The 21932-nt window shown below is 41.1% G+C and overlaps 1 protein-coding gene across 9 annotated transcripts in view; it reads left to right on the top strand.

Annotated features, from left to right (window-relative positions):
- The window catches only part of LOC6731370 (slowpoke-binding protein), a 33397-nt gene extending 16379 nt beyond the window's left edge, over window positions 1-17018 (top strand). The window contains exons 3-13 of one of the 9 annotated variants that reach the window (XM_039298435.2): window positions 2657-3120; window positions 3369-3488; window positions 3810-3887; window positions 7302-7509; window positions 7571-7807; window positions 7905-8086; window positions 9528-9738; window positions 9958-10083; window positions 10152-10294; window positions 13028-14114; window positions 14248-17018. In XM_039298435.2, the coding sequence (XP_039154369.1) occupies window positions 2657-3120; window positions 3369-3488; window positions 3810-3887; window positions 7302-7509; window positions 7571-7807; window positions 7905-8086; window positions 9528-9738; window positions 9958-10083; window positions 10152-10294; window positions 13028-14114; window positions 14248-15507 (4116 nt within the window). In that variant the 3' untranslated portion in view covers window positions 15508-17018. Of the gene's footprint in view, window positions 1-2656; window positions 3121-3368; window positions 3489-3809; window positions 3978-7301; window positions 7510-7570; window positions 7808-7904; window positions 8087-9527; window positions 9739-9957; window positions 10084-10151; window positions 10295-11773; window positions 12098-13027; window positions 14115-14247 lie in introns of those variants that run through there. The other 8 variants (XM_016178744.3, XM_016178743.3, XM_016178749.3 and 5 more) reach the window with 8 other exon arrangements.
- The last annotated feature ends 4914 nt before the right edge of the window (window positions 17019-21932 follow it).

Raw genomic sequence — 21932 nt, 5'->3', positions numbered from 1 at the left:
TTACGTAGATTAATCAAGCTAAACATGAAAAATATGGGACACAAGAACAAGCGTTAGGCATTATTATATACCAAAAGTGATGTTTGTTATTCAAAATTAAGTTTTCTTAGAGTAAACGCAAAAAATATTCAAGAAAATATTTCATTTTGCTTCCAGAATGTAGCATTCACTTTATTATTCATTCATTTATTATGAATTCGTATCATTATGCCAAAGAAAAAATATTTTACCTGCGGAAGTTCACCAAAGTCTTAATCATTTTGTTTTGAAGCCCACATAATACCTAAAAAAAAAAAATTACTAATTGCCTAAGGGCACATTTATCAGCTATTTTTAACTCGAGACGTGAGTAATATATTGATATTGAGCTCTTTCCAAAGACGATTCAATTAAAGTGCTGAGAATTAATGTCTAAAACGCAGAACTAAACCCCATATTGATTAATGACATCTGTTTCCATTTGTGTAGAGCTACCTCCGCGCTCCATTGCGTTTCCTACAGCCATTTACCGAAATTGACAATTTAATTTGCAATGAACAAGCCAGTGACGGACAGGATAATGCAATAATCAAAGTGAAGGATAAGCCAGAACACAACTCACATATCGTGATTGTGAATATGAATACGAATTTGACACCCAGACAGGTGGAAAGTGGGCGGTGTGGGGATTGTCTAGTGCACACCTGAAAGCTAAAAGAAAATAAAACGAACCACTTACACCGCTCCCAAAAGGAAAATCAATAAAGTGTCTTGAAAGTAAAAGGCAGAAACGAACTTTGAGCATTTGTGTGCAGTTCCTATATAGCTAAATGGGCGGTGGGAGGGTTTTGCCCGCACTGGGCAAAAACAAATACGATTAAACCAGTCCACAACAGCAACTTTAAACACAATTTAAAATTAGAATTAGACAATTAGACAAATAGGCCGTCGCGGGGGTGGAAAAGTGCTGGTAACACGTGCAAAAACTAAGGCTGGTTCAGTTCTATACTCAGCTCAATGTCACGCCGCGCACTCACACACATGTAAAGCGGCTGTTGAGGGGAAAACGGCGCGACGCACGGGGCGTATGATTTATTTAAGCGTCTATTAAAGTCCTTTCCATTGTTTCGCCGCTGTTGCCGGCATAGAAGTGGTTGTTTTTATTGCTGCTGTGGTTTACTTTTCATCGTGTGAAGGACATTCGTTGAACTGCAACGCATTCGCTTTCGGTAAAATAACTTCAAAAGTTTCGCATGCCGAAGGGGCGTGTTCTTTTTAATTCACAAAACAGCAAAAGCCACAGTAGTGAGTAATGTGCGGCGGCATCTGAAATGGAAATCGGATCAGATATTTTAATTGCTGTTCTGCTAAAACAAAGCGTGCTCTTCACAAACAGTATTGCTTGCAGTTAAAGTACTTACAAATTCGAAATTTGTCAAATAATTGTTGAATTTTCTTAAAAGTTTTGTTTTACTTTCGAAATTTTAATAAAAAAAATATTTATATCCATTAGTTCATGGACCTTCTCTCAAACGGAATATTAAATGGTATCAGTTTTTTAAAAAATATATACATTTTGGTTGATTTTAAAATAATTTTAAACAAATAAGTTTAGATATATACAGAAAGATTTAGATTGGTTTACTGTCAGAGTCCGCTAAAATTCAATTAAGCTTCAACAAACCTCCGTCAAACGCAAACGAAAATTTAAACGATTGTCAAATTAAACGGGGAAAAACAATTAAATGATATAAACCTGAAAATTGAAATCGATCGGTGGCAAGTGGGTTTTGCTCTCATCGCAATTCATTAAATGCTGTTTCCCCCTGATTTCCCACCATTCACCCCTGCAAAACGTATGAATCGAATTGAAAACTAAAATTCTGTAAACATCGAACCCTGAATTTAGGTGTCTTGCATTTTTGGACTGTAGCGAAGTTTGCCTAAGAGATCGCAGTCGGTAGGTAAATTTGCGTTCGTTGCATCAGCAAGTCAAATTATCGAGCGATGCAAATTAGCCACCAAATTGAGAGCAAATTAAATCACCAGAGCAAAGCTGAAAAAAACACAATTTTACACAAGCAAACTAATTTTGATTTTTACAACTTCAATTGGCTGCTAAGATATCAACACTCAAGACACGCTGAAATTCGTTGGATTATTTTTTTGAGTTTCACGCAATACTTTTATGCAAATTTCCTAAAATTAGATATCGCTTTTATACAAATTGGCTGTAAATTAGTTTAGTTGAATTGGTAAATTGGCATATGCCCTAAAGCATGTTTTATCCCTCATTTAATTATCCTTTTCCTTCCGTTTCACAAACACACATTGAAAAAGAAACAAAAGGACTTGGCAAAGTCCGTTATCAAAATGCTTTTGTGATTGTCTTTTACAGCAATAATTAAACCCAAGTTATTTTACACTCTTTGAACGATTGTTGAGCAAGTGCAAATGCCGGGGTAATAGAAATGGCTTTGATAGCTTATGATTTCCCCATTTTACTTTCCACGAAGCGCTTCTGTCCGTTCTCGTTTTCATTTCGTTGCTGTGCTACGTCCTCGATTCGCGATTAATCAATTTTTAAATCGTTCTACCGCATATTTCTTTCCATTTCTCCGCGGCCACTCAACTTTTGTTCGAAACTCCCCCACAAAAACACTTGCAAACACCACAGGACACTTGCAGCGAGGTCAACGTCCCGGCAGCGTCGCATCCGGAGCCGGAGCTCATCATCAGCTGCCACCGGGATCAGCGGGATCAGTGCCATCGGAATAATCTCCAGAGGGAAAGCAAAGTCATCACCCGATCACAATCATCGGCGTCGACCGCGCCGCATGCTCCAGTGCATCAACTGAAGCAGCAGCAATCTCTGCCCACACCTCTAACCCAGCAGCCCAGCCACAATCCGCACCACAATCCCCAGACCCCCAAGTCCGTCTCCATTCTCGTCTACAAGACCTTGAACACGGTCTTCAAGAGCAGTCGCAAGATCATCGTTCGTGTGTGTGAGGTGGCCAGCGCCAAGAAGTCCTTCACCATGTTCAAGTTCAACAAGGCCGCTCAGCAGCAGCGGATCGACAATCGGAACAGTGCCGTCACAGGACACGATCCCTTCGTCCGACCACCAGTGCCCGAAAAGTGAGTGCTCCGTGTCCCAAGAATTGAGGAACTCCAAACTGTTTGAAAAGCTTTGGAAACGAACATTTTGCAGATTCAGGCATTAGTTATTTGTTAACATAATTGGTTAATACAAAAAATTGAATTTAAAAAAAGCAAAGTAAATCTTTTTCAACCGCCTAATTAGAAAAAAGTTTGAAATTCCGAAATGTCAATGTGTTTGTCTCTCAATACTAAATGCACCCGATAACCGATTTCGAACGCGATAGGAAAGTGAGGAACATTATGAAGAAGCTGCACAAGGCGAACGGCCTGAAACGCTCCAACTCGGCAATCGAGTTCGATGTCTCGGCCCTGACAGCTGCCAATCGCCGACAGATCTATAGTAGGTGAGTACCCAACCGATCGGCGAGATATATATGCGTGTGTATATAGGACTTTTGCAATGTGTGTGCGGGTGTGTGTGTGTGAGCCCACTCACACACTCAAGCAAAATCGAGCACAGTGCACAGGTACCTCGATTTATGATTTAGTTTATCAAAAGTTTTGGTTTCGTTAAGTGAAGCTTCTTTGACGGACCAAGATGAGAAGAGAACACACACTTATCGCAGTATTTTCTTTTGTATATTTTTTTTTTTTTTGCCAAATACCCACCAAACCAACCAAAAAACACCCACCGCAACCACCACTGTGTACCCTTCTATTTGCAGCAATCGGTCGGCGAGCTCGGAGCAAGATAACTCAGATCTATCCGAGCACTCGGAGAAATCGCCGCTGGTTAGCGCGAGGTTAGACAATCTAGCTAGGCTCTTCTTTAGCAAGTCGATGCCAGCGGAAACCGGAAGTAGAGATACCATAGATTCAGTACTGACAACAAGGTTGCATTTACTACTCTACTCTAAACTGTACTAAATTAATCTATTTCGTATTTAGCTTGCACCCACACTTGAAATTCAGAATCAGCCTCACTAGTGTACAGATTTCGATGCCAAGTTTTTCTTTTGCTTGCCGAGTTTGTTTTCTTTTACTTGAGTTTTCGTTTCAGCTCTACAGCACTTTGCATGCCAAAAACGAATAAAAATAAACCTGAAATGCTTTTTATGTTTGCCACACGTAGAAAAAATCACCAAACAATTCATTTTATTCGAACTTATTTTGATGTACCACACATGCACAAGTATATACATAGAGATAACGCAAGTAATTCGGAGGAAAAACCAACTAATGTGTCTAATGTTTTCAAGAGGTTTGAAAGGCAGCCACAAAAAAGTAATTAACTTGAAAGCTTTTGTGGGCAATGGTTCTTTAAAATCAAAAATTATATGTATATACCTATTTCCCTTAACATTAAACAGACTCTTTTTCTCTTTTGCTGAATATTTTACCCAACTTTACTTGAAAAGTTTTTTCATTCAAAATGAAAAGCCAAAGGCATTGCCGAAGTCAAAGCATTAAGTGCGATGATAGAATGCAGTTCCCAACCACCCGTATCCCCTATTTTTCTTTGTTCCAACGGCAGGTGAAAGTTTGCCAAGGTGAAAATTCTTCAAATTAGATGCCCAGGCACACCATACAAAAATTGCAAATTAAATTATCAACTTGGCAAAAGTTCGCTCGAAAAAGGGCGAAAAATTGATTCGACTGTGTGTGTGAGGTATCTGTGAGGGCTCCTGCCCCCTTCCTCCCCCTTCTCTTCATCACTCCTCACAATTCTACGTGCTGAGCCGTATGATGAATGTGCAAGCGAGCGTGAGCATCTGTTCGTGTGTGTAAGTGTCTGTCGATGTGAGTTGGTGTGAGTGTGCCCCTTACGATATATGCATGTGGTAGTGCCGCAAAGTATGCAATAAAAAATTTCACACACGAGCACGTTAATTACGCGCGGCATCCGAATATTTCAACTTCAGTTCGCCGCCAATCGAGTTCGTCTGACTGTAAAGTATCTATCCATGGCGTTATATATCTAAGCATTTCCCAGAAGGGTTTGACCCTGGCTAATTTGCTTCTATAAATCGGAAAAGGTTGTTTAGCAATTTCATTCGGCTTTTAAAGAGGCTTTAATTTGATTTTTTACCCAATGTTTTGTTGGTAAGGACAATTGATTTCGAACATTATTATTGATAGAATTTTATTTTAAACAACCGCTCAAATATTTCCAAATTATATAGCTCTTTTAAGTTCTTAAATGTTTTATAACTTACGACGCTTTGAAGACTGCTCAAACTAATTTATTACTATCCAAATAGTCAAGAAGATAAATTCAATTTATTTCCCTCTTTATTGAAGAGTTCAAGCCTTAAGCATTTCCCCAAGTTTTTTCGTAGGATTTACCCTTCTGATTCCCACCCACTTTCCACAGTTGACAAACAACAAGTGTGTCGAGTGTTTGGCAAATATTTAAGCTGCAATATCATCAAGAGTAAAAACGAGGGAAAGTCACCTCTCCGCTTTGCAACAAAAATTAGCTTAAGTCAACAAGCAAACAGGAGAAACACTCTTCAACAAACATACACAGTTGGATGCTAAAACCCGTTACAGCTGCAATCGGAGTCAAGGTCTTTTGAACAGCAGGGAAATGAGAAATATTTCACATACGCACCGTTGGCCAAAAGCGCAAGCGGTGCGCCTAAAGAGACAGGCAATGGGCAAAGAGTTTTGCCAGCTTTTGGTTGCTTTGGTCTAGCTAGCACAGATTTGTACACAGAGAAAAAAATTTAATAACGTGAAAATGTTATTTATTGGTCCCATTCTGGTTGTTATCCATTCTGAGATAGTATGTTTAAAACAAATTGCTGGTCAGAAATGTGTGCTAAGAAAGGTACAAGGTGGTTTTTTCTTGTGGGCTTGTGATTTTATTCCGCTTCTGCAAGTTCTTGTGACGCAATGAAAGTGAAATGGGGTGAGAGGAAGAGAAAGGAGCCTCTTGGCCAACATTTTATGCCACACACGAACACACTTTCACTTTCTTTTTGTCCCTCTGCTGCCCTCCACTCTCTACTTTCTACTGTTCTTCGTTTTGCGCCTTATTAAATTTTCAAACACATGCTAAACTTAACCCGAGGATGTGCTTAACCTTCACTCTGTTTTGATTGAGTGGCCCGTAAGTGTTTGTTCATGAGACCGGCTCTCAACCTCTACTACCAACTTTTTTTACATTTTCTGCCTTTGTTATTCTGTCTTCTTAACATCTCTTTCTCGTTTAAGCCTCCAAGTGAGTGCAGTTTGTTTAGCTTTTCTTCTATTTTTCATTTCGTTTGACACCGTTTTCATTTTCAGTTGCTTTACTGCACTTTTCTCTTTGTACAACCTTTCACTTGCAACAAATAAACAAAAAATAAATAGTTCCCAAAAAAAGCAACTGAAATGAAATGATAAACTCATGCTTCCGTTTCCGCTGCGCCATTGTGCAGGCAGTTACTTCCTCTTCCTCTGGCCCTTCCTTTTGTTTTCCGTCCACGTTGAGTTGCAAATTCCTTCGTCCTGCGTCACCTTCCACAATTTGCCAGAAAAAATGTTGTCCTGTCCAAATTATTTTGTGCCTCTCTTTTTTGGCTAACATTTCAGTAACGATTATACGTGACCTATACATGACAATTTTTTTCTGTTTTTTGTATGGGATAGATCCCGTATAAGGATGTGTGGTCTGTTGAATGAAAAGCCAGTGAGGTTCTTCATATTTTATAGAGACAAAGAGACCATAAAACATTTGATAGTATTAACAATGTACACCTAGACTATATGATGGTGTAAAGTGTAAAAAGTCACTATTTTCTTCGAGGTCATCAATGATAATGAATTAGAATACCTTTTAATCCCAGCAAATTGAAATGCAAAGTGCTGATTGTGATTAAAGTCCCCCATACATATCTTGTGATGAATAAATTAAATATTTGTGAATGAATTCGTCAATGTGAAGCCATAAAATTAAAGTGGAAAGACGAATTTAAATGCGGGAGCTTGTGGGAAAATGTATGTTAAGTGCTAACTCCTGTTTATCGTGTAAATACCTGCCCAAACTGAGTGTGATGCGATGAATGTTAAGACATTTTCGAAAAACCCATATCTAAATCATTTAGTTTTAGTTGTACTATACAATCAAGTTTCCTTAGTTAGCAAATCTTCTACTAAGTATGCTCTTAAGACATTTTGTATCTCTGGAATTTAAACAGGCTGACAGCTAACGTTCCGTTGACATTTTTCAGACCCAACATAAAGTATCAGTACTCCGCCTTGGACAGTGGCAATGGGATCGTGGAGCGAAGTCCCCGGGAGCGGGCTCAGAGGGAAAAGGCCCTGAATGCCACTCAAGAATGGATTCAGGGTGCCAATGGGCGCTACGAAGTGATTGCCCACCTGGATGAGATCGGTTCGAGGCATGGCAAGAACTGGTTTCTTGTCACAGATGCCTCGGTAAGAGCTTCCCTAATTTAGATTTAATGTATCCCCAGATTGATGTTTGTCCGTATTTTAGGTTCGCACGGATCGTCTACAGACTCTGCTACCTCTGCCTCCCGATTGTGTGGCCTTCGAGGATCTCCCGCCCAACGAATGCGCCAGGGAAATACTCATGGAACTCCTGGGCTCGCTGCATCATCCGTACATATATCCCGTTCTGGATTTGGGCTTTTTGCGCAACAGCTCGTATAACTACGCCTGCCTGGTGACGCCATTTAATTCGCGGGGCAGTCTTAAAGATCTCATATATAAGGTGAGTATTTGAATGGATTGAAATCAATCCGGCTGTTTTCCAGCATTTTTCCCCTTTTTAAAACCCTAATGGATTTCAAATGTATTTCTCCTTTCAGGCGCAGTGGAATGAGCCGTGGGCCAGGAAGTACACGCGTAAGCCAAATGGCTTACCGGTGAGCCAGGTGCAGCGCCTGGGACGACAGATCCTGGAGGCACTGCTCTTCCTGAAGGAGCGCGGTTTTCCGCTTCACGGTCACCTGCACAGCGGCAATGTCATCCTGCAGAACGGGGCAGCCAGGTGAGTCGGTTGGCGATTGGGGCCCACTCAACTGTTAACTAATTTAATAATGGCTGCAATATTTGATATCGAATCGGTGGCCTTCCCCTATCCCCACTGCAAAATTTCAGTCATTCAAAATTCACCCAAATAGAACCGACATCGATTTCAGCCTAAATGGCAAATTAAAAGCAATTCCCCAGAATCGTTGCCCATTTCAGGGCACTTTAAATGCATGTCCCTGTTTCGTGAGCCCCTGGCTGTCCCCCTCCTATCCATGTAGCTGCTGTGCGACAACGCATAAGCACCACCCTAAACCACCCACCCACTTGCAAACATCGAATGGGTGTAACAAAAATAAAGCTTTAGCTTTTTGCCATTTTAAAAATAAATGGTCGGCGAAAAAAGATGCTTATATTGCAGCCCAGTAACGGGGCTAAAAGAGGGGGACATCTGCAAGCTAGAATTCCTATAGGTGAAAGTCGATTAAAGTGCGGATTTTCTGCGTTCAAGTTTGCGCCAAGTGCATGACCCAATTTTGCTGCCTTCGTCGCCAGGGTATCGCTGTGCGCATTGAAAAGCTGATTTTCATATAAAGTGCTTATACATACGTACAGCTATCGATAGGGCCAAAGGAAAGTTGAAAGACCAACGTGAAGAAGACGGGTAAAATGGAATTTAGTAAGCTGAAAAGCTGATTGACGAAGTAGAAAAGAAAATACTTGCTCAAGTGAGTTAAGAATCTCAGGAAATTTGCAATGACAATAAAAGAAACGATTTTTTGTCTGCACAACGCTTTTATTGTTTTATCATAGCTACAAAAATTAGTATTTAACAAATTTGGTAACAAATACTTCTGGTATAACCTATTGACTCAACAATTTTTATTGAACTTTTTGAAGCTCAAATGCTCTTTTTCGTATATTTATAATTATCTGATTTTCAAAACTAATTAAAGTGATCATAAAATAAACAAAGCCAACTGGCAACAAAAGCCAATAAACTATAGCACACGGCAACTAGCATCTTCAGAACCTCTATTGTCAGCCAATTTGGGATACCTTTCCAACTAGTCAGCAACATTTGGCCTAATGAATACTAGGAAATGACGGCAGGACCCTCGAACCGAAAGCCCCAACCAATCCGCAATATACAGCGCTGTGTTGTGTAGAGTGCCATAATATTGTCATATCAGGTCTGACATACGCTCTTTGTCATAAGGGCACATGGCTAGTGGGGAAAGAGATGGCAGATGATACCTGCTCCCTCTCGCTCGCACATAAATCCATAAAAGTAGACACTTTGCGGCCGACGTTTCCACGTGTTGGCCATCAATATACGGCAGGGTAGCCATCGAATATGTTGCATAATTAAGACCGAAACAAAAGGGAAGGAAAGCACAAGGGGTCCGCCATTTAATTATGCATTTTCCGTGACATTTATTCCGTTTTTCACCCATCAGGTTATCGGGCCTGGAGAACGGCCTCCTGGGCCTCAGTTCGCGCATTAACGCCGTCATGTGGTCCCGCTCGGTCACCGAGATCGAGAACGTGGACATCGTCTGCTTTGGCCACCTGCTCTACGAGATGTGCACGGGCCAGGAGCTGACAACCCCCAAGCCGTCCATGCGGGTGCTCGAGATGGAGCTGCAGCACTATCCACAAATTGGCCAGGTCAGTAAAGTCCTTTAGTGTATCACAGCAATACCAGAGCTTCTGTTTTATAAATACCATTATCATTTTTACGTTATTATTTCATTTTTGTTTTATTTTTCAGACAAGAAAACAAGTAAAGTATAGTTTATTTGCTAACATCCCACTGTTACAAATTAACAAACCTTCAGAAGAAGTGTCGAGGCGAAGTTTACTTAGACTATGTAATCTTCTTTGCAGATTCTGGAGATATTAGGTCTAATCTTTGAGCCGCCTAGCGGTGTCTGCCCCTCCGTTGAGGACTTAGTCCTATGCGATCTATTTCGCAGCATCGATTTGCGCGAGCTTCGCGGTCCCTGTTTCAGTGTAAGTACCTTTATAAAGCGAATGATCTCCTTTTTGACGGATACATCTAACGAGGAATGCATTTGCAGACAATTAAGCCGAGCCTCAGCAGGTCCACCCTGAACCTGCTGCAAGCGGTAAAGAAGCGCCAATGCGCCTCCCTGGGCCACTCCCTCAGTGAGGCCAACTCGCCCTGTACGCCCCCTTCGACGCCGCACGATCGACGAACAGGGTGAGTGTTTCTGCCGGCGTAGCTCTTCTTTCACCTAGATGCAAACGTGCAATTTTTACTCTGTCGGTCACTGGCATATCTCACATTTTTCCCTCACCACACACACACTGACTCATACTCGTGTTTTTTCGGCGTGTAAGGAAAAGCAAGTCTTGTATGCTCATCAAGAATTTACCAATTCCACACAGGATTAGGTCCGAAAAATAACAAATCTGTTTAACTAATAGTTGGTTGATAACGAAGAATAATGGCTTTTGAATATACTAGTATTCCACTAGCGCCTTTAGTTTGTCTAGTTTATTTTAATATATTTTTATTAAAAGTCAGTCTTAATTATTTCTCCTAGCTTAGTTTGTTGTAATAATTAACAGTAGAAAACTTTAGGATTCACAACTCCAAACCTTAACAGAACAGGCTCTATTAATTGCAGCTGAGTTTCAGCCAATAAGGAAATTTCGTAATGACGAATATGACATAAGTGTTTCTAACTTTGTTGCACTTTAACATAAATACCTTTTGATATCTTTAAATGAAAAAACTTACTGGATAGAATAAAATTTGAATAGACCGCATAGGTAGGCCCCATATTGGGCGCCATTTATATATAACCCCGCACAGAACCGCTAATCCATTTGCCGTGCACTCGCTTTTGGGACTAATAAAGAAGAATGCACACACACATCTGTGGAGACTTTAAACAAAAAGAAGCAAGAAATGGCGAAAAAGCGAAAAAAACTAACGCTGTGAGCCGAGATAAAGCGGAAAATGTTGCCACAAGCTTGACGATGTGCGTGTGCCTGTGCGTGTCTAAAGGTAATTATGATAATGTCCTGGACTCTGCGCAGCCCGACCCGTCTGCCCGAAAACCGTAGGCTGAATTTAAAATTATGCATACAAGACAGGAATATAATTGAGTGATAAAAACGAGGAAACAAGGAACTAGCCAGAGAAAAAGTCCCAAAACAATAAATACAGGGAAAAAGTGCTCATTTGCTGCCTCATGTATATTTAAGCATCTCTGACCCTGTGTAAATTTACTCTGCTGCCTTTAAAAAAATAATATGTTAAAATACTCAAACGCATGTTTTACTTTCATAAATACTAACAAAATATGTAGTGGAGGATTTTTTCAACTAAAGTATTTTTTCCGTATGCAATGTTTTACTCTCTCTTTCTCTCCTAACGCCTACTACTACTCAACTTTGTTGTGTGTGTGTGTGTATCTATCTATCTTAGTGTTGCGAAAGCGCCCAGAAACCCGTTACCGTTGCAGTTCCCGTTACAGTTGCCGCTACACCAAACCCATCATCTACTACACACATACCGATCCGCTCTTGAATGTCTCTCAACGTTCATTTTTGTTTATATTACCTATGTGTGTGTTTTGTTTTTGATTTACAAACTCTTGCATTTCTGCATTTGTTTATTTACATAACCCGTTCGACTAACAAAAACCAACAACAACTACAACAACATCAGTGTTCTGCCTGCGCCCTATGAAGTCTTTCGTATGTACTAAACCAATCCAAACCGAACCGAACCAAAACCAAAGAAATCCGAACCCGAACCCAAAACCAACAATGAACAACTCACAAAGAATGTCTCACAATTCAAATTTACAAAACGAATATCGTGTGAAATAAAACCCAAATGAATACCTGAATAAAATTAAATAAAATCAATATACAAACCGATAAAGCAAACACATCATTTTTTGTACGAAAATTAATGTTTTTATACCAGACGGAAACGAATCTAAATGCTGCAAAAAGTAATTGGCAGTGTTTGTTGTAGCCAAATGTGGTAAGTGGCAATATTTTTGTATGCTCTAACCACCAAGAGAAGCTGCACCACCCAGCAAGCAAACCACTTCGCACCACCAAGCCGAACCTGCATCGAAAAGGGCCAGCAGAATATATATTTATTTATTTAACATGTGCAAACCACATTATCCAATGTCTGTTATTTACTTTGGTTTTTCGTGTTCTGGCTACCATAATGCAATTTAAATGTTTTCCCCGCTGTAAGTTATTTGCTTAACCCTTTTCAATAAGTCCCATCTATTCAGCTTGTAATCAAAATGTTTATGTTTATGTTGTTTCGTGCATGCTCTAGAGAAAACCATTTAACTGGGTTAGAGGATAGAGTGCAGCCAAAATATTTTTTCAGAGCAGCTGAGACTAAGCCAAGCCATTGAAACCTATGAATGCTTTTTAATCAAGCTTAATTTTATATTCCAAGTAATATTAAGACTTAGCTGAATACTACCGAATAATAGGCTAGATACTAATAATGTGCTACACAAGTAAATCATACCTTTGCTCCTTAATTGAGTTCACCACCACACATTGAGATATCCGTGCCACAGACTAGGCATATCTACCTGGAAACTATTGCTATACATCAGCATAGCTGCCATTTTTTGGGTCACTAATTGAGTTTTGGAGGAGCTTGAATGCAGAGCAGCCAACTTGAGCTTGATTGAAAACACGCACGTATTGACGCTTCTAGTGCAGCACACATTCGCAGACATACTCACAATTCCATCAATGCATTCATCGCATACAATGACATGCCATGGCTTTTCTGCATATCCGAACACAAAAGAAAATCGAATCAGGTGCCGGTAGCGCTGCCGGATCGGAACCAAAAATTTTGAAAATTCTGATTGTTATTCTCTGCCCTTTCTTACCCACATTCCCCATTTGCTCATGTCCCCTGCCGATCCCACAGTATCAGCCGAACAATGGACTCATTTGACATATCAAGCGATTCGGAGGAGGGTCTCCTGGAGGAGATTGTCGTCGGTGGTAGCTGCCATCGCCAGCACTTGCTTCGCCTGCAGCAGTGGCACTCCGCCCACTCATATGTGCACTCGTATGCCTCGGAGTCGCCGATTCACTATTGTGACCCTGCGGCCGTCTATTCGGATGATAATAGCCAGGAGCCGGGTCAGGATCCCCAGCCACCGACCATTCGATGTAGCACCAGTAGTCAGAGCAATCTGGATGTCCTTCTGGCTGAGGGAGCCGCGGAAGAGGTATACGAGGAGCAGGAGGAGGAGGGTTTTGAGCAAGAAGAGGAGGCAAGTGGCTCCTCGGGAACGCAGAGGCTTCAGGCTCCCGCCTGCACTTCGTCGGCTGCTGGGGCCTCCTTCAACCATCAACTCACTGCCGATATGTGCAACTATAAGAACTCGAAGAGCAGGAGGTTGGAGTACTCCCTCAAGTGTCTCAAGTATGGCCGCAGTAATCCCTCCCAGGACTCAGCCTTTGGCTCTCTGACCGACAACGACCTGTCCATTGGATCGTCCAGTATTAGGTTGAGCAGCTTTCAGTCCATTTCATCGCCCATTGACGAGGGCGTCGAGGATGTCATCATAGCCACCACCACAGGTGGTAATGAGACCTGCCTGGAACTTGCCACCATTCCTAGGAGTATGGTCTCCCAGGACTCGGCGATTTCATCGCCCTGTCGCGAGAGTTCCCCCAACAACTTCCTGCACATTGACGATGCCATGTCGGGAACGGGTTCAACTTCCTCTGGCTCTAATTGTGGCTCCTTCGGAAATATACGTCCCCAACAATTTCCTGTTTCGCTTTCACCAAAGATTTTGGTAACGGCCACCAGCAATTCGAGCAATTCGTCCTTGGCATCCAGCAGCAATGCGGGTCAAGGTCAGGCCCAGGGTCATGGACAGGGGCATCCCCAGCAGCAGTTTGATCCGCCCAAGATTCTAGTCAACGATCAGAACTCCATCTACACCACATCGCCCTCGAAGCGATCGGGGATGATAGAGGTGTTCTCACAAAAATATCGGGTGAGTAAATTTAAGTGAACGTTTTATATTTACTAAATCTAAACTACCATGTTAAATTAATGTTTATGTTGCTCTTACTGTATTCATATAAACCTTGCCAACAGTCTTGCGGTGTGAATGAAAGCTTAATTAGTGTCCCTTCCAGGTGAGCTCCTTCGAGGACATGTCCCCGAAGCGAACCTCAGACAAGCAGCACCTGAAGCATGTGAATCGGCTGGCCTTTCGTTCCTTGGAGGAGGAGCGTCGGATCGACAATGCCTTTCTGCCGATGGCAGATCGCACCCACTCGGACAATCGCGTTAATATGCAGAGCGAGAAGTACAAGAAGCTCACGCACGCATCGTTCCGCATCAGCAAAGGTCAAGGTCAGGACTCGCCCACGGCCACGCCCACCAGCCAAACGTCCCCCGGTCAGCCTGGCACTTGCATTGAGATGCAACGAACCGGAAGGCAGACCCTCTGGCGGGACAGCAAGTTCTACCGGAAGAACAGAATCGCCAAAAGCAACGACTCCCTAATGGAAAACAATCCTTCGCCCAGGATATCGCCGTGCTCCTTGCGGGATAATCAGTACGAGAGCAGGAGCAGTTCCCAGGCCAGCAGGAGATCGCTCAGTGGTAGTCAGCAAATGCTGAGTGTCACCACCAGTTTCTGCGGCAACGGCAGTGCCTCCAGAAATTCGGCCAGATACTGCAGCTCGAAGAGCGAGGACTTGGGCGAGTCCTCCGACTATCTGAGAGTTATGGATGCACGGAAATCGTACTCCGAGCGGCACCTGGTGCGACTCAAGCAGACGGCCATAAACAACACGCACAGCGAGGACGATATGAGCTTCAACGATGACAATAATCAAACGGTATCATCGCAGGGTCAGGGGTTACGGCAATGCGGCATCCAGTACAATCAGAAGGAGCACCACCAGAAGCACTATCAGGGTGGCAGGTGGAGCAGCAGCTGCTCCATTGGCGGCCACCTGAAGACGACCAATATTAAGACCACCTCGCTGTCAGCTCAGTCCAGCCAATCGAATTTAGTGGCCACCTCGGCAACTGCCAGCTATCGCACACCATCCAAGTCCCTCGACCAGAGCATCGCCACCATCGCCATCCCGAGCATCCGTGCCACCACCCAAAACAACACCGCCCAGAATAGCACCACCAAGGGCAGCAGCACCACCAGCAGTGACAGCAGTAGCAGCACCACCAGCTCGGTGGACGAGTCCCCGTCGAGACACACACTCAGCGGAGCTGACCTCTCCAGGATCTTCGTGATGGACATGGACGATGCACCGGGCAGCACATGCAGCGAAGAGAAGACTCCGCTTCTGGACAGTGTGGAAATGTCCCCGATGAGTCCAACCGATCCAGAGGAACCCGACCTGGACAAGCTCTAATGGCCATCCCGATAACACTATGTACACGCACTTACAGATACGTTTTGAGCAGCCGAAATGCAAAGCATGTGATAAAGAAACCAAATATTGATGAAATCGAACGGGGAACCATCAAGTTATAGAACTACTAGGCTAGGTACGAGATGGTAGAGGGAGAAAGTTGTCTAAAAGAGTTATCGGCATAAAGGTATTGAGTTTTATATTACAAAGATAAACACCTCTACTTTCATTTTCCTCTGAGACATCTTGTATATGTATATTTTAAATACAAGTACTACAAACTTATCACAGAGTTCAGTACCTAACCGTTTTAATATTCTGTATGGCCTTTAACCTTTCCCGAAAACTCTTTTACTACGGCTTTCTCCATGCCAGTGTTGGTTGAGGTGAAGCAATTCTAATCTGAGTTCGACACAAACACATACACCCACTCACAATTATATAATTGGCTGCCCCGCCTTTGCTAAATCCACACGTCTACACTCAAAGCTTTCTTCTGGTAACAATAATATTTTTCTCTTTATATTGAACTTTAGCCGATTGCTTTTACAGCAATTCGAAGTAAACTAGAATACATATTTCTTTACTAAAGCTAATCTCTAGACTGCTAAGCCACGAGACAACACAGAAAAACAAAAGGAGTACCATCCTGCTGATTAGTTGTTTTTTAAACAAATTTAAAGGAAACCCGTTTTCGAATTATACGGAATTATACACTTTACTTGGTAGTTAATTGAATAGTTAAGACTTAAAAGCTTCGCAGCTTGGCGCATTGAAAATGTTTTACTGTAGCTTAAAATCGTTTTAAGCTCCCAGTGGAGCGTGTTTTAAATATAAATTAAAAAATGAACATATTCTAGGGAACTAAGTCCAAAAGAACCTTAATCGATCAAACAAAGCCAAAGAAAGTTAGCCCATTCAATGGAGAATCCAAGGCAGAGTTGAAAGTATCCAACATATAACGAACAATTTAGATTTCTTTAGTCTTTTATCCTTTGTTCCGAATTTACACATTAGCCAGCACTTCAATATCGCAACGGAGACATAAATTTTACTCCATAAGAGTTAAGCATTGTCGTATAAAACGGTAAACAATAAAACAATACAGAAATGCAATCAACTTTACTAAAATATCGGAAACAAAAATATCACAAACGCCACACACAATCGAACACAAAGTAAATGTACTCACTAAAGATCATATATATAGAAGATAATATTAGACGCACGCACTTGACTAAGACGATCAAGATTCGAATCCCGATTCAAAACCCAGCCCCACCCGACCTATTTGAATAACTCAAATGATCTGCCACAGAGTCGCCCTTAGTTTGATTATTCGTAGCTAATGAATGCGTAAAACATTGTTTATGGGACCCTCTAGAATGTATATGTATGTATCCCCAATATCTTGTAAGTTAATTTGCTTGGAATTGTTTGTGTATCCACTTATGTAACCCCAAAAATGGAGAAGCCCTTGAGAACTAACAAATAAACGAGATAACGACGTACATTTCAAAGGAGTTTTAATTCATTAGCACTAGATCCCTAAGAACTTAAAAACTTAAAAATCTTCAACAAAGCTGAACAGATTTCTTCAAATTACATTTTAAAGTCACCGGAAACGTTTTCTAGTTGGTTTGCACTGCTTGACTAATCTTCCACTGCTTCGAAGCAGTGCCATATTATTTTATGTGTTATTTTGTGAACTAAGTGTTTTGAGTGTCGCCACCTGGTGGTGGATGATTTCCCATGTTGAATATCGAAACGTAATGTGTAAAATGTAGAAAAATAAATTTGCTTAAAAATGCATAATAAATTTGACAGTCTGGTAGCATCTAAGATGTAAAAACAAAATTGTAACATATATAACATATTGAATAGCTCAAAGAAAATATAATTTTATATGTGTAATGTAAATTTCGTTTAACAGCAAACTATGAGCTACGATGTTTTCATTGTTTTTTTGATTGTACCCAAATAATATATGTTAATTTTACATATGTTAAAATTACATGAATTAAGAAAACCAAATGTAAGTTAAACGAAGCGTTACCAACTATTTCTTTAATAATAATGTTCTACTGTATTAAAGTGAGCAGTATTTTGGCAATGTATTTACAATTACAAATTCTGGCCTAAAGCACAGTTCTAAATTCATTTAGTTTGAAGTGTCATCTTTGAGTTTTTTCTGAAAACACCGAACTAGGCAACCGTGACCAATAAGCCTAGGTGGGAAAAAGAAATCCTGTGGGAACGACTAGGGGAACACACCCATTTCATAATTTAGTTGCCATATTTATGATTATGTCCTGTCATGTCCTGTGCGTGTTTCCATCTCTTCGCTGTTGCTCCGTGCATCCAGCATCCTAAACAAACAGTCAATGAGCATATGACAGCAAACTAATAAAATTTACCACCCCTCCTACCCGACGAGGGTTGCGTCATTCGTCCTGTGCGCTCCGCATTGTCCAGTAAATTTCTCCATTGTTTCAGGAGCTGCAATTATGGGAATTTGGCAATTTTACGGACAGCGAAACGAAACTGGACCGTGTGGTCAGTCCTTCTAACAATATAATTTACAGCGCTTTTGTGTAGCGAGGCGTGAATTTCCTACTCAAAACTGAACCCCCTGCAACTTTACAGTCCGACTCTAGTCCAGTTAATCGCATTTGTTGGTTTTGTAATTATAATACCGGGCAATGGAAATGATTTTAGCATTTCAATTTGTACTGGCAACCGCAGTTTTCGACCCCTTTTCCCGGTCACTTTCCATTTTCAAATTGTATCCTCTGCGCAGGCGCAGCTGCTACTTATCCTCCCTTTTCAGCGCGTGCCGCTCGCAGCAGGACACCATGTCCATTCACATCCTGGTAATGTTTTCCCTCGGTTTTTCACCTTTTGAGTGCCAATTTCGCTGCCTTTACTTTGTACAGCAAAAAGGATTAAAAGGACTTCTCGCGGTTGGCTTTGTGCTCGGCCAATTTACCGTGAAATTCACTGCGCTTCTCTTTTTCAACTATATTTTATTGCGGCGGGATTTGGTCGCTACACTCAGTTTTTCTGTCATTTTCCGAACTTTTTCCCCGATTTTTTTTTTTGCGCCCATTTGTCAATTGTTTTTGTCGCGGTGAAAGTGACAAATTTCCGGTATCCCATTTGAAGATTTATGTCCCGTTTCAGCCATTCAAGTGGCTCAGTGGTTGAGTGGTTTGGTGGTGCCCAGGCACATTGTTTCTATCTCTCAAGGGTTGAGGGGCGTGGCGGGTATGCGATCGAAAGTCAGGCTAGAAGATTTATGCGATCCATCTACAATTTGCAGGCAAACGATCGCCGAGGGAATTCACTCTCGGTTGGTGTCGAAAAAGGTGGAAAAATATACGGATGTAACAATTTACAAGCAAGGAAAATCGAAATATATCTCATATATCTCTCTTACAGATACATTTTAGCGTACTCTGTGAAATATACTATGCTGCAAATATCCAACACATGCTCTAAAATTGCCACAGAAATTCAAAATCAAAACCGAGCAAATGTGCAATGTTCAGCGACCCGTTCGTGGACATGGTCAATGCCATGTCCAGTGTCCGATTTCCACTTGGCCATTTTCACAGCTCGACGAGCAAGTGTTTTTGTCATTTAGCTGTACTCCGTTTTCCGCACACGCAAAATTATTCTCGCATGAAAATTGAAAAACATGTTCGCGTCTCGAGGGGGAAACCCAATACGCGTGTGCGCCAACATTGTCATTCATTCATTCACCGAGTCACTTATTCATTCAAAATTCTCACAAGCGCCTGTCGATTTTTTAATTAAAAAATATTTTCAATCGCCTGCCTGGCCAACTGCTGGGAAATTAGCCTCAAGTGCCTCGGATTGTCAAGCTGTGCGCAAGCGCAGTTGAATTTTCGAGTCCTTTTCGAGTCACAGGCGCCTGTCCAGCTGTCCATAAATCATCCATCTACTCAGGAATTGCGTAACGCCGATTTCACTATTTTTTACGGCCTTTTTACGAGTGACCTCTTCGTGTTGACCTCCTACGTTCAAGGGATGGTTAATCGACCTTAGTCAAAGTTTTGTCAACGTTTATTTATGAATCTCACTGTTTTTTGGTGGATGATTCTGATTTTTTTGGTACTGGACAGAGTGAAGTGCCTTCTATGCTATGTGTGCATTAATGAGTTTATGCTGTTTTGCTATTTTAAGAGATGTTAAGCTGCATGTACATGTTTTTGGAGGGAGGGAAAATAGTAATTCGAACACGTCCTTATAAAAACAAAGGGGTGTGCTTTTTAAACTTGTATTAGGGACTTTGACTTTGTGCATATTAGAACTCACTTTATTTTGAATGTTAAACCGAATATTAGTTCGCATCATTTTCAATTGGTTTTTATTAAAAGCTTAGTTGCGAAAGTCAAATTGATCAAATCTCTATTATTTTACTTCGTTATATCCATTTTATTCAGTTATTTTAGTGTCCACTTAACACAGCTTTGGCTGTAGTTTTGTTTTATCATCCGAACTTATTTCCCAAATTAACATCGAAATCATCTCAGCAGCACGCCTATCATAATCAACCATTATTACATAATTAAGTGCATACGGGTCCCATTAACAAATTGTTTGTTTAGCTCACTCACTGTTTCCTTAATGGACCATTGCCAAAAGTATAAAAACTTTCTTTTATATTCGTCGCCACACGAAAAGCAATTATTGTACCAATATATTATTGATAGACATGTCAAGTATCCCATCATCGTGATGATACACAACATCACCAACGTAATTATCATCTTCATTGACGACCCGCAATCTTGGATTTAATATTAATATTCAAGTACGCCGCAAATTGATTGGTTTTTTTTTTTTTTTTTGAAAATTCGAATTTTGATTTCACCGCACGTGCGAACGATTAATTTTATATACACGTTTTTTATAGCCCTTTTTTCGGTTGGCATTGTGATCCTTCTCTTTGAAATATCCTGCGGTGCCTGCTGATTTTATCTGTCTCCTTTTATGAACTTTTTCTTGCGCTTCATTTGCACCTTTTTTTATTCTTTATTGCGTTTTATTTTTTTTTTTTTTTTGACATTCAATAAAAGCCGCGCCTGCAGTTGTCACCCGTGGAGAATCCCAAAGTAAAAAGTACTTTCAATGGAGAAAGGGGGCTGGGGAAATTCAGGTTTCTCTGTTACGCGAAATTAAACGCCCGATAATTATCAGTCGATTGTGGTCTGAAGAGATAGGAATTAAGTCTCTTAAATCAAAGAGGAAGTTGCTAAATATACATTATATCAGTATACACTGTATATAATGATTTCGTTAGATCTGCAAAATGTTTTACTATTGATATAAGCTTCAGCTGCAGATTATGGTTTGTATGCAATATATCTGTTTAGAGGCTTTTTGGAAAACTCCCACTTCTGGTTCACCCGGCCACGCCCCTCACCCATATTAACCCTTTAGCGACCACCCCGAAAAGTAGGTATATTCTCACCCGCGTTTGGCGTGCAAATCCCGACAATTATGCGGGTTTTAAAATGATTGCTAACCCAAAGCTCCTGTCCGAGCCCCTTGGCTATTCGCGTAACTCTCCGGCATCTGGATGCTGTCTATATTAAATGGAATTGCCATGTACATTACAATTTTCACGGCTGAGCTGAGCGGACACACCTCGTCCGTATGAGAAGATCGCTTCGGGGCAACTGTATCCGTGGTCCATAAACGCAATCAACCACTCCAGAGTCCAAGAACAAAAGCAGACGAGCGGATGGAGCTGGTAGGAGTTGCTCGTGCGGTGTCTGTACATTTGCAACAGATTTTTTCAAGTGCAGGCGACCACTTCAGCTCGGCCAACCCTCCCCTGGCCCCTTCCCACTATTATTTTTAACCCTTTACTGGTAATTTATGCAAATTAAAGCGCACTCCATTTCGCGCCATCACATACAAAAAAAAAAGAGAAAACAAAAATACATCGGACAAAAAACACATATATTCTATACTTTGATTTGTTGTTTGTTTGGCTGTTTGTCCGCTGGGCGCAGGCGCAGCTACAACAATTGTTAATTGTTTCGCTTTAGTCGTTATTTCGAAAAGGAAACGGAAATACTGAAAAACCAGACAGAGGCAGGAAGGGTGGAAGAACTTGTGGCCATATAAATTGTCGTTAATTGACGGGTCCCTTCAAACAAATGCGCTAACTGTACTAAAATACAATTCAATGAATTTGGAAAAAATTCTTATAAATAAATTAAGCCGAACCAAAAGGAAAGCTTTTCATGATTTCTATTAGAATTTGAAACTAACTGATACAATCGAAAATTATTTGAAGGGTATATATTTATTTGTATTTTTCTCTTTTAAATCTGATGTCCGGCTTTAGTGCTGTCAAAATATGAAAACAAGGGCAAACTCATGAGCAT

Source organism: Drosophila simulans, chromosome 2L, assembly GCF_016746395.2.
Source record: "Drosophila simulans strain w501 chromosome 2L, Prin_Dsim_3.1, whole genome shotgun sequence".
Taxonomy (NCBI): domain Eukaryota; kingdom Metazoa; phylum Arthropoda; class Insecta; order Diptera; family Drosophilidae; genus Drosophila; species Drosophila simulans.
Note: the sequence above shows the minus strand (reverse complement) of the source record. Positions and strands in the feature narration are given on the sequence as shown.